Source organism: Ciconia boyciana, chromosome 4 (genome assembly GCF_034638445.1).
Source record: "Ciconia boyciana chromosome 4, ASM3463844v1, whole genome shotgun sequence".
Taxonomy (NCBI): Eukaryota; Metazoa; Chordata; class Aves; order Ciconiiformes; family Ciconiidae; genus Ciconia; species Ciconia boyciana.
Window position 1 is genome coordinate 102,329,528 of NC_132937.1, and position 11,960 is coordinate 102,341,487.

Genomic DNA, 11,960 nt, shown 5'->3' on the forward strand with positions numbered 1-11,960 from the left:
GGCGTGTGCGCACACCCGTGCGTGCACACGAACGCACACGTCCGTCGTCTCTCTCCACGGGAAGACGCACCCGCACCGGCCCGCAGCACCCCGCCGCCGCCCCGTCCCCCGGCGAAGCCATCCCCGCGGCGCGGCCGGCCCTCCCGAGGGGAGGCTCGGCGGCCCCGGCGGCTTGCCGGCGGCCGGCCCGGGCCGGGGGCAGGCGGCAGAGCGGCCGTCGCTCGCCCGGACCCCCCGGAGCCCCGGGGCGGGCGGGGAGAGCCGGCCCGCGGCGCCGTCCGCGACCGCGCAGGGCCCGTCGCGGCCGTGTCAGAGAAGTTGAAGGAGCAGCCTACTTACTATGCATTGCTGCAAACGGGTCGTGCTTACAGTGTATTTCCATCGGGGCGGTCCGGGCCGGGGCGGCCTCGCCGAGCAGGTCTCGATTCGCCGGCGGCGCTCGGCTTCGGGCCGCGGGAGCCGGAGACCGACCGACAAAAACCCAGAAAAAGCAAAAAAAGGGAAAAGCCCCGGAGCGTCCCGCCCGGGCGGGGCGGCGGTATCCGACGGCGCCGGCCGAGCGCGGCCCCCCGCGCCGCTGGCGACGTCCGGTGGCTCCGTCGGGGGGGCGAGGAGCGGCCGCCCCGCGCTGCGCCCCTGCCCCGGCCGCTCCCCGGGCGGCCGCCGCGCCGCGCCGCGCCGAGCCGCGCCGCGCCGCGCCGAGCCGAGCCGAGCCGCGGCACCCGCCTGCCGGCTCCGGGGCGCCGCTGGGCGCGGAGGGGGCGGGCGTCTCGGTCCGGCGGCCGGCCGCCCGGCGGTCCCTGCCCGACGGCTCTTTGTGCTGGCGGCGCCGGCGGCTGCGCGGCGGCGGCCGGGGCGGGCGGCGGCGGGGGCGGGCGCCCCGTCCGCGGGGGTCGGGCCCGGGGCGGCGGCGCGCTCCGCCTGTGCCGCCCCCGCCGCGCCGCTCGCAGCAACTCGCGGAGCCGGGCGGGGCGGCGACGGGCGAGGGGAGCGGCGGGGAAGGTGTGCGAGAGGGCGGGGAGCGGGGCGGGGGCCGGGCTCGCCTCGCCGCGCCTCGCCGCGGCCCCGCGGGACCGGGCCGCCCCGTCAGCGGCCCCCGTCCGACCTGGGGCGCCGGCGCGGCGCGCCCATCGCCCGCGCCGCCGCCCGCCGGGCCGCGGGGCCGCCCGCCGCCCCTCCCCGCCCGCCGTCGGCCGCCGGGCTGCCGGGCCGGCGCGGCGCCTGCCTGGCTCGGGCGGTGCGCCCGGCGCGCTGCCGGCCCGCGGCGGGCGGCGGGGGTTGTGGCGGGCGGAGGGGGCGGGGCGGGGGCGGGCCGCCGGGGGCGCGCGGGGCGGGGCGGGGCGGGGGGGAGGGAGGGGGAGCTCCGCCGGCGGCCGGGGCGCCGCCCGGGGCCGCGCCCGCGCCCGCCGGCCCCGCCGCGCCCCGCGGCCGAGCCGCGCGCCCCAGCGCGCCCGCGGAGGCGGCGCGGCGGGCGGCGCTTCAGCACCGCGCGGCTGGACAGCGGCGGGCCGGCGGCGGGCGGGGCCCGGCCGTCACTCAGCGCCCCGGCCAATCGCAAAAGTTAACTTGCCGGCGCCCCGCATTGGCCGCCGGGCGGGGCCGCTGCCTATTGGCGGGCCACGCGCCAATGGGGGCGGGGGCGTGGCCGCACGCCCACACCGGGCGGGGCAGGGCGGGGGAGCCACGCGAGACCGCGGCGGGGAGGAGGGGGTGGGGGGGTGTCTCCGGCGGAGCCAGGGGGGCGGGCCCACGGCGGGCGGGCGGGCCCCGCGTCCCCGGGACGTGGGCCCGGGACCCCCGACGGCCGGCCGGCCGGCGCCTCCCGCGGCCGTGGGTCCCCCCCGACGGCCGGCCGGCCGGCGCCTCCCGCGGCCGTGGGTTCCCGGGGGCCCGTGCAGTGGGTCAGGGCGCGGAGGGGCGCGGGCCGTGGCCGGCGTCGCAGCCTCCGCCCGCGCCGGCCGCGGCGGCGGCGGGGGGGCTCGGTGGCCCCGGGGAGGGCCGCGCTGGCGGGCGGGAGCCGCCGCGTCCAGGGCCGACGGGTTCCCGCTGCGACCGCCGAGCGGGCCCTGCCCCGAGCGGCGCCGGCCCCGAGGCTGGGGCTCCAGGCCGGGCGAGGGCGAGGCGGCCGGGAGGGTTCCCCCGGGCCGCGCCCGTCCCGCCGCGGGTGAGCGTGGAGGCACGGCAGAGTCCGGCCGAGCCAAGCCCCGCGCCCGCGGCCCCGCGGCCCGGCTGCCGCCCCGCCGAGGGGACCGGGGACCCGGCTCCCCGCCCCGCCGCCGCCGTGGGGATGGAGGCGCGGAGGGAGCTTCCCCCGCCGCCCCCGGGCCACAGCCCCCGCCGCCCCGCCGGCCGCCCGCCCCGCTACGCCCGCGGCCCGCGCCCTCGGGGCCTCGGCGGCGGCGCGGGGCGGGGAAGCGCGGGGCGAGTTTTCGTTGAAGCCGAAACTCGCGGGCGCGGCCGAGCCGAGGGACGGCGAGAGTCCGTTCCCGCGCAGCCCCGCAGCCGAGCCGTGGCCCGTCGGGCCGGCCGCCCTCCTCCGCCGCTCGGCACCTCGGCCCGGGGGAGACCCCGCGGCGGGGCGGCGCAGGGGAGGGGGGGGCCGCGCCGCTCTGCGCGGCGGGGGACGAGCGGGCGCGGGCGGCCGGGGTCGGCGCCGCTCGCGGCCTGGTCTTCACCCCTGCCTGCATTCCCCCCCCCCCCCTCCTCCTCCTCCTCTTCCTCCCCGCCCCGCGGGCACGGCGGGTGAAGACCCCCGGCCCGACACCCCGCAGGGGTGCGGCGGCACCCGCGGTGCCCGCGGCCAGCGGCGACTGAGGCCTCGGGGCGCTGCGCTGCCCGCGCTGCCCGCGCTGCCCGCCCGCCGGCCCGGGCAGAGCTGCCGCCCCCGGCCGCCCCCGCCGCTGGGGCGTGCGGCGCGCCGCCATGAAATGCTTTATCGATTAAACGATTATTCAGGCGATTTAACTAATAAAAGGCCCATCGATCGCTGCGGAATTGCGTTCCGCCACCCAGCCGCGAGGCCGCCGCCGCGCCCACGCTCCCCGCGGGGACGCCGGGACGAGGCTCGCCGCGGCCTCTCGGCGATCCCCGCTCCCGGTCCCCTCGCCCCCCCCGCCCCAGCCGCCGGGCCCGCGGGCACCCCGGCGGGCCCGGCGCCGGCGCGGGGCCCCCCCCCCGGCGGGACACGGGGCTCTCGGCAGCCCCCGCGCCGCCCCGAGGGCCCCGCGGGGAGCCGGCCCCGCCGCGCCCGACCCGGCCCCGCCGCGCCCGACCCGGCCCCGCGCCGCGGCCCACGCGCGACGGGTCTCGGCGTCCCCCGCGGCCGCGGAGTCGCCGCGCTGCCCGCGGCGCCCAGCCCGAGACCCACCTGTGCGGCCGGGCCGGGGGGTCCCGTAGGTTTTGTCCAGCTCCATCCCGGCCGTTCAGCACTGGGGCGGACGGACAGAGGGAAAAGTTTCCGCCTCGTGTTGCTGTCGCCCTCCTTTTCCTTCTGTTTTTGCTTTTCTCTTCTTTTCTTTTCTCGTTTTGCTTCTCTCCTGTTCACTTTTCTTTTCTTCCTTTTCCTTTCCTTTCCTGTCTTTTCCTTTCTTTTATTTTGTTTTCCTTTCTTTTCTTCTCTTCCCTTTTTTCTTTCCTTTTCTTTTTCTCTTCTTTCTCTTTTCTTCTTTTCTTTTTTCTTTTCTTCTTTATTTTCTTCTTTTTTTTCTTCTTTATTTTCTCTTTTTTTTCCTTTCCTTTTTTTTTCGAGGGGCTCTCGCAGGTTGGAATAATTCAACTCTTCCGCTCCCCGCCGAGCTTTTGCAGCTGATCACTGAGCTGAAACTAAACGTTTTAGGTGGAAAAAAGCCTCTGAAGGAACCGTGAAATGATTAAGAAACTAAAGAGCTCCTCGCCATGTGAGATCATGTCCTGTTCTCTAAAACATCACAAGATGTCCCCAGACGCAGCCAAAACCCAAGAAAACTCTGACATCTGCTGTAGCAGGAATCAAAGTTTGCGCCCAAACAGCCGCCCCCAGCGCTCCGCCGGCTGCTGCAGAGCGGCGGCACCGGCACCGGCACCGGCGGCGGCGGCACCTGCCCGCTCTGCCTCCGCCAGCCCCAGCCCGTCACCAACTTTTCAGCAGAACCGACTTCCCCTTCCCGGGCTGGGGGTGACGCCGCAGCCCCGGGGCCGCGCTCCCCGCCGGGCCGGGCCGCCGCGGGGGCGGGACGGGGACTTGCCTGCCAGCGCCTGGGGGCGGCGGGGAGGCCCCAGCGGCCGCTGCACCCCGTGCCCTGCCCGGCCCGGCCCTGCCCGGCCCTGCGCCCCTCGCTCGGGGACGGCCCTTAGGCCGCGGCGGAGCCCGCGGGGCCGGGGCCCAGCGGCCCGTGGAGGTGCTGGGGGGCTGCGCTGCTCGGCCCCGGCCCGGGGCGGCCCGGGGCTCCCCCCGCACCCCCCGATGGCGCGGCGGCCTCCCGCCGGTACCGAGCCGCGGCTGCAGACCCACGGCCGCGTCCTGCAGGCCTCGGCGGCGCGGACGAGGCCGGGGAGCGGGGAGGGGGCGAACTCGCGAGGCCCCGGTCGCCCCCGGACTTATTTCCCAGCAGGGGCGACTCGGGGAAAGAACAACGGCGGCCCCTCCCCAGCGGAGAGAGGACACCGGCCCCGGGCGTCTCCCGCCAAGCCGGGCCCGGCGAGAGCTCCTGCCCGCAGCGCCCTGCCCGCGCGGCTCCCCTCGCCCGCCGGCGCCCGCGGCCGCGCACCCACTCCCACCCGCGCACGCCCACGGCCCGCGGCCTCCCACGCCGCCGACCGGCCCCTCTCCCGCGGAACCCGCCCGGACGTGAAAAACCGGCCCGCTGGCGGGGGACGCGGGTGGGTTCCGCTCCCCTCCCGGGCTGCCCCCGCGCCGGCACCGCCGCCCCACGGCCTGCTCCGCGCGTGGGGGGGGGCGGGGGGGGGGAAGCGGCGGGCAGGGGAGAGGAGCGGGGGCCGAAGGGAGGGGACCCCCGCTGCCTGCAGGCAGAGCGGGCAGGGACGCCCGGGGGAATGGGCCTCTGCGGCGGAGCCGCTCGCCGTGCCCGGGCCGGGCCGGGCCGAGCAGGAGGGACGTGCCCGGATTTGGGGACGCGGGGCCGGTAACGGGGCTCGCCCGCCACCCCGGCCCCCCAACCCTCCCCCCCCGGGAGCTGACATGAACGCGACTCCGTTTCCGAAAGCTTCCTTCTCCCTCCCGCCCAGCCCTCCGCCTCGGACGCCGTCGCATCCGAGCACCGGCAGCCCGGCTGCCCCGGACGGCTCCGCAGCTGGGCCGGGGCCGGGCCCACCGGGACCCCCGGCCGCCCGGCTGCGTCCCAGCGCGGCCGGAGGGAGCCCGGCTCCTGCCCTCGCCCTTTTGCTTCCCTTTTCACCAACGTTTCTTTGCTCTCATTTGCTTACACAAAAACAGCCGGCGGCCAGCGCCCGCTTCCCGCCGGCTCGCCCCGCAGTGCGAGCCGCCGTGCGCACAGCCGCCGCGGGACGGCCCTTCCGCGCCCCCGGGGACAGGCAGCCCCGGATAAGCCGGCCAGACGAACGGCAGACCCCCGTCCGTCCCCCCCCCCCCGTCCCTCCCGGTGCTCTCCTCGGCTCTCCGGGCCACGCCGGCCCACGGCCCCGCCGGCAGCGAGGAGCCCGGCAGCGCTTCCCCGAGCGCCTCAGGGAAACGAACGAAAAACATTTTATTGTCCTAAAAACAGGCCGCGGGGCCCCTGCCCTCCCCTCCCGCCGCGGCAGCGGAGCCGCCCGCTCGGCCTTGCCCGGGAGGAGCGTGGGGAGGCGGCGGAGGGGCTGCAGCGGGGGCCCAGACCCGCACGCGTGGCAGCGCGGCGGCGGCTGCAGGGACGCGCGCGGCGCCGACCCGCGTGGGCCCCGCGGGGGCCGCAGCCCTGCGGGATGCGCGCCCGCGGCCGCGCCTGCCCCGCCCGCCAGCAGGGGCCGTGCCCGCCCGCCGGCCCGGCCCGGCCCGCAGTCGGGCCCGCGGCATCCCGCGGCTGTGCTCCGTCTGGCCCCGCGGCCGCTCCGCCGGCGGCCCCGCCACCGCGTCGGCACGGCACCCCGGCTGCCGGGACCCGGCCCCGGCGCCGCTCGGGCATCCCCGCAAGCGCCTTGGCGCAAACCGGGCGGAGGCTCCCGCGGGCGGCCGCGCCCCTCGCTCCCTGCCCGCGGCGGGGGGCCGGTTCCGGGGCGCAACGCTTGGGGCGAGGCCCGCGCTGCCCCCCCCCCCCCCCCGGCTCCTTGGCGCCGGGGAGCGGGGCCCGGCACCGCGGGCTGCCCGCCGCAGCGGGGCTGCGCTCCGCGGGACGGCGCGGCGGGAGCCCACCCGCGGAGCGCCCCGGGCCCCAGCCCGCGCCCCCGCCGCGCCGTGCCCGAGGCCGTGGTTCGAGGCCGGCGTGAGAAACCCGAGCCCCGCCGAGGCCGGGGAAGAGCCCCCGCTGTGCCCTCGCAGGGACAACGCTCCGGGCGTCGGCAGGGCTGCGGCAGCCCGGGCCCCGCCGCTCGGGCGGGCGCTCCCTGGAACGGGCCCCGGCAAAGGCCTCCCGCTGCTCCCGGGAGCGACTGCTGCCGGGGCGCGAAATCGCACCGTGGCCGAGCCCCACCCCCGGAAAGCCCCGCTCGGGAGGCAGCCCCCCGCAAAGCCAGGGCTGCAGCCGGAGGGTGCCCGGCCTCAGCGCGTCCCGGCCCACGTTTCAGAGTGCTGCTGTGCTTTCTGTACAGGGCAAGAGGCGGGTGGAAAAGCCGCGGAGAGGAGGACGGTGGCGCAGCGGAAATCTGTTTTTGGAGTTTTCCAGGGACAGTTGTCGTCGCCTGCCCTCTCCCAGGTGACGAGAAGACCACAAACCCGGCCTAGCCTTTTGTCCTTTTACCTCTGATGCGTGACGTTGGGAAGCGGAAGGATAACCCCCACCCCGCAACGCTCCCGGGCACCGCTCGGGGCTCGGCGTAAGAGATTGCGGCCAAAACACCTGGAGCCTCCGGAGCACAGCGTCTGCCGCGCCTTGCCTCCCAGCCACCCGCCTGCTCTGATCCTTGGGCAGCCTCCTTTTCCCGAGGCGTGGTTAATCGCGGTTTGGGGGGAGTGGAGGGCAGAGGGTGGCACAGAGCATCCAGAGCCCGGTACCACCTTTAAAGTTATTTGCGTTTTCTCACGGTACTGTAAAACACACCGATGCCGAACGTGGAAGAGGGGGAGCGCTGCTACAAATGACGATCTGCCCCTCAGTCTCGGCAGGAATGAGGGTGGGGGGTTTACCGTTTTAGAAATAGCCGCTGCTTCTCTGCAGTGCCATAGTCTCTTTTTCCTCTGACGTCCGTCATTTTAAATTCAAAACGGGGGAGATCTAGTGGCCATCATGGCCCAGTACGTTCCCAGAGACAGAAGTGAACTCTGAGATGGGTATGCTAATTAGACTGAAGGAATTTAAAAGGTGTCAGATGGGCAGTCCTGTAAAGTTGAGAGCACTTTGGTAGCATAATCTTATACCCTCAGTGATCTTTAGAGAGCTGTCCACGGGAGGCCATCAGGAAATGAGGCTTGAAAGGCGAGAGCGTGGAGAAGAGGCACCCCGTCAGTGGCAGCGTTTGCTCTGGTGCTCCACGCGGAAGAGGTGCTCTGTCCCCCCTGGATGAGGTGGATCGGGAGAGATGTCGACCATTGTATCAGCGCTCCTTTTCCCAGTCTGGTGACTCCTGCAAGAGGGCAGAGCCAGGCTGGCGCACCTGGCAAAACAAGTGGGTTTTATTTTCGAGAGTATGAGAGGAGGGCAGGAAATGCTGAGAGACTTCTCTTTTTCAGTCCATATGCATTATTACTTTTGCTCTCCCCTCACCTACCACTAACTGCTCTCTCTGAAGTGCTGCCGGTTGTACCAGGCGCTGAGCAGCGCGCCGGGGGTCCTTGTCGGGTGCATTCAGCGGAGAGAGACGCTGCTGTCCTGCAGCACGGAGCAAGCACGGCAGGGTGAAATGCTTTCTGAAAGAGCTGCCCATAGCTTCGCTGGCCCGCACCCTGAGGGCTGCTCCTCGCTACCCTTTCCCGTGCCTCCAGGACTTTTTTTCTCTCCAGTCCACAACCATACACTGACCAGGGCCTGCGTTTTCAGAGATAAATTTGTGTCAAAGCAGAAGACCAACCTAATTTATCAAAGCAATGAATAGCCTAAACCTGTTTTATCAGTCCATTGTGAAGGGTTCAGGGCCACAGTGAACGCTTCAGTCCCCTCTCTCAGTCACTTTCACTGATCTTGAGTGTGGTTATTTTGATAGTTAAAAAGACATGGTTTTAAAAGTCAACTTTGCAGAACTTTCTGCCTGGTGACACGCTTACATGCACAGCTGAAAATGAGCCAGCATCCGAGGGAGGCCAAGCCACACCAGATGCTGGCTTCTACCTCTTCCTGAGAGCTGTGAGAAACCCCACCGTATCCTCTGAGATTACTGCAGTGACGTGGTAGAGCGAGGGCCTGGCCTCCTGGGAGCGCAGCACGGCTGGACTGCAGAGCTCGGGCTTCCCCGGCCCCTGCATGATAGCTCCTCGTTCAAACCCAGCGGAAGAGCGTGACGCAAGGCGCTGTAAGCAGCATTCGCGGGGCATCCCGGGAGGCTCCTCGGGAAGGCAAAGCACTTGTTTCGGATGCAGCGGCAGAGGCAGGATGAGCCCTGCTTTTGGGACCAGAGCGCAGAGCAGAGGAAACAGATGCCCGAAGGCTGGGGCGTCTGGGGGTGCGGAGCAGCCCCCACCTGGCCAGGGGAGCCGCAGCCGGGCCAGGGGACGGCCGGAGAAGGGAAAGGTTGCTGAGCCCTTTGCCGCACGGGAGACCTAGGGAGGTGCAGCGACATGCCTGGGGACCGCACAGGCCTGGGCAGAGCACGGAGCAGGAATCACATCTTTGCAGCTGTTAGTCAGGGGCCTCATGAAAAAGCACCCTCAAAGGCCACCCTTCGTCACTGAGCTTGGACTTCAACAGTTGTAACCTCACTTCTGCGTTACGCAGAATGGAGAAGCTTGCTGCGGGGCTGCCGTTTTGCTTGACGGAACAGCTTTCTCAGTTATAAGCCCTGCTTCCCTCTCCCTGAATGCATCCTCCCGTGGAAATTTTGAAAAGAGGGGACCATTTTGGCTATGCTGCAAAGTAAAGAAACCAAGAATGAGGATTTTTTTTTTTTTTATGGGAGCTGTAGCTGGAAAGCGATCAACTCTAGTATACAATGCTTGCTTTTCCAGTCTCTCTCGAGAAAGCCAAGAACAAAAATTTCAACCCAAGTTCATCCTGTGCTGTAACTTTTGTGTTGGCTGCTATTAAAACGTTGAAAAAGGTCAAATTGATTCCTTTGCTTTGAGAATTGCTGGGAGAAGAGGTAGATTGGAAGATAGGAAGTTAGATCACTGAAAAGTCTGCTTCCAACAATTGCCAGCGAAGAGGAAAATACAGTTGATTAAGTGAGCCCTTCGCTAGACATAAAAGTGTCCAGAAAATGCAAGCAGAAGACAGGAGGTTAAGAAAACTAAGGCTTTCTCGAGGCTCAAAAGCAGACATACTCAGGGTATTAACCAGATTAGATTTCACGTTAATAACCCGATTCTCCCCTATTGATTGAAAAAAAAGGCGGTGGGTCACAGCCTCCAAACACATAATTAACTCTAATCAAATAAATCGCCAAGATCAGAAACTGGGCAGCATTCAGAGTCCAGCTCTGTCCAGAATCTCTCTAGATCAGGTGTTTAATACCTACAGGAACACAGTACAACATTCTCCTGCTCCTCCTGGGCTAACTGGTTGATTGTTGAGTAAATACATCTCTTGGTCGACATGCTGCCACGTACGTAAATAGATGCCGCTGTAAATCCCAGCTGCCAAAGGATTTTTCATCTTAACATACTTTGCTTCTAAAGAGATTTCAAATTTTCCCTAGAATATTTATTAGACACATCATAGCACGTGCTTTAGGTAGGTGTTTTAACCACCACCTTTCAATGGCTTGCAGAAAGGTTTCCTTCCACAGTTTTAAGAGCCATGCCAGTACATGAAAGAACATTTAAATTAATACACATTTTTATCATGCTAATCACCAGAGCCTTTGTGCAGCAAGACCTACATATTCACAGCAGATATTGAAAGGAGCACTACACTAGCACGGATGAAAATGTACATTTTCAAGCCCCAGGCCACGCTGTTACAACCCAGGAAGTTTTTCATTCACAGCAGCCCTGGGTAAAATCCTGGTTAGACACATGGGCTGGGGAGGGTTTGGGCAGAGCAAGGTGGGATGCACATCCTGGGGGGCTGGACTTCTTTCTTAAATGGGTACTGTGACTAGGAGCTGGGCAAGCAAAGGCCTTGCCCGCTGCAATTTGCCAGATTTTCATATCTGCGGAGCACCACCAGCAGCAACTCGGATGCTCCCCCCATTACTGTGGACAAGCAGATGTCTTTTTGACAGGAGAGGCTGAAGCCCTCTAGTTGTTGGGGTTTTTTTACCTCTTTTCATATGTGCACCCGAAACCACTTCCCAAGGTCCCTACATGGCAGAGTAAGTTTGCTCGCAGTAGGTCTGCCTTTCACACCGTACAGTTGCACATCATGGCCATGCAGGTCCGGGAACTAGCTGTGGCCAAAAAGGCACCCTTCCCCCTCCCTCCCCTCTGCCCTGTAGCTGTCTCTGGGGAGCTGAACTGTCAGAAGACAAACCATTTATAACCATCCCGGGGCAGCTGTCCTGTGCAATAACTCCCTTAACTGGCCCACGCTGTGCTGCACAAACACAAATATTGCTGGAAGGGAAAATGCGGGGGCACGTGGCCAGGGAAGGGGTCGGGGGAAGGCTGCGCTGGGCTATCTGTTGGCAGCGACGTGTCGTGCAGGGCTGCAGCAGAGCAGCTCGCGGGGGCAGCCTGGGGCTTTCCGGCACAGCACCTGCAGCCAGGCTCGCTCGGACGCCAGGAAGGAGCAAATGACATCGGCTGGGCCTGTGCTGAGGTCGTAGCTTCTGGCCACGGTGCTCAAAAAGGTAATTGCGTCTCTTGCCAGCTCTGCTCTCCTTTCGTTGTTTTGCTGCTCAGGGTTTCCGTCACAACGTCCTCCCAGGATCCAGACGGAATGGTCTCTGACAAAAGGGAAATGCCCGTACCGTGGCAGCGGGACAGGCCCCGGCAAATTGCACCCTCATCAAGACAACTCCACAATGGCTGGCCAGCACACGGTTTGGTCAGCCAAGTGCCAGCCTGCCAACCGCTCTGTCACTGCCACGCTACCTCTGCTCAGCACGGGCATTCTTCCAGGGACCATTTCTTTTGTTTTGCCTTCTGCCAGGATACTCACAGACTGGGCCAGCCACCCCCTCCTCCCCGATCGTCTCCGGTGTCTCTGCTCTCCCACCCCTGACGGGAGTGCTGCCGCTCACCCTCTGGGCTGTACTGCCGTACGGCGCTGCCCTGTGTGGTACTGCTCTACCTAGCAGCAGACTGAGAAAAAAGTCCGTTGCTCAACGAGGAAAAAAAATAAAAACAAAAAAGGAAAGTTTCACCGCGTTTGCTGTCTGTACTTTATCAGTTATTTTACTTAAAAAGGTCGGGAAGGTTTCTTGCCTTTTCATTTCAAGAATCAAGTCCTCCCTTTTTGCTCTCGCTGCACCCAAGCCATTAGCCTCACAGTAACTTACGCACTGGCATAAAATAAGACAAAGCACTTCTTTCCCCTGGAAATCCTCTCGGGCAGTGCTTCAAACCACCTGGCTTTGAAAAGCGCTTGAAGAGGCAGAAGCAGCCTCCGGCCGTGGGTCCTGGGCAGTGTGAGCAAACCCTGCTCGGCCCCGGGGATCCCTCGTCCTTTCACCTCTGCTCTTTGCAAAGTCGGGCACTTCACCACTCCCGCAGCACGGAAAGGTGCTGCTCCCTAACGCCATGCACGCTGACGCGCGAGCTTGGGTGGAATCCATCCCAC

The 11,960-nt window shown here is 67.4% G+C and overlaps 1 protein-coding gene across 7 annotated transcripts in view; it reads right to left on the bottom strand.

The window, feature by feature from the left end:
• PAX5 (paired box 5) overlaps positions 1-3,413 on the bottom strand; it is a 139,737-nt gene extending 136,324 nt beyond the window's left edge. For 5 of the 7 annotated variants that reach the window (XM_072859404.1, XM_072859403.1, XM_072859401.1 and 2 more), the window contains exon 1: positions 3,368-3,413. In XM_072859404.1, the coding sequence (XP_072715505.1) occupies positions 3,368-3,413 (46 nt within the window). Of the gene's footprint in view, positions 1-339; positions 383-3,367 lie in introns of those variants that run through there. The other 2 variants (XM_072859402.1, XM_072859400.1) reach the window with 1 other exon arrangement.
• Positions 3,414-11,960: the final 8,547 nt, after the last annotated feature.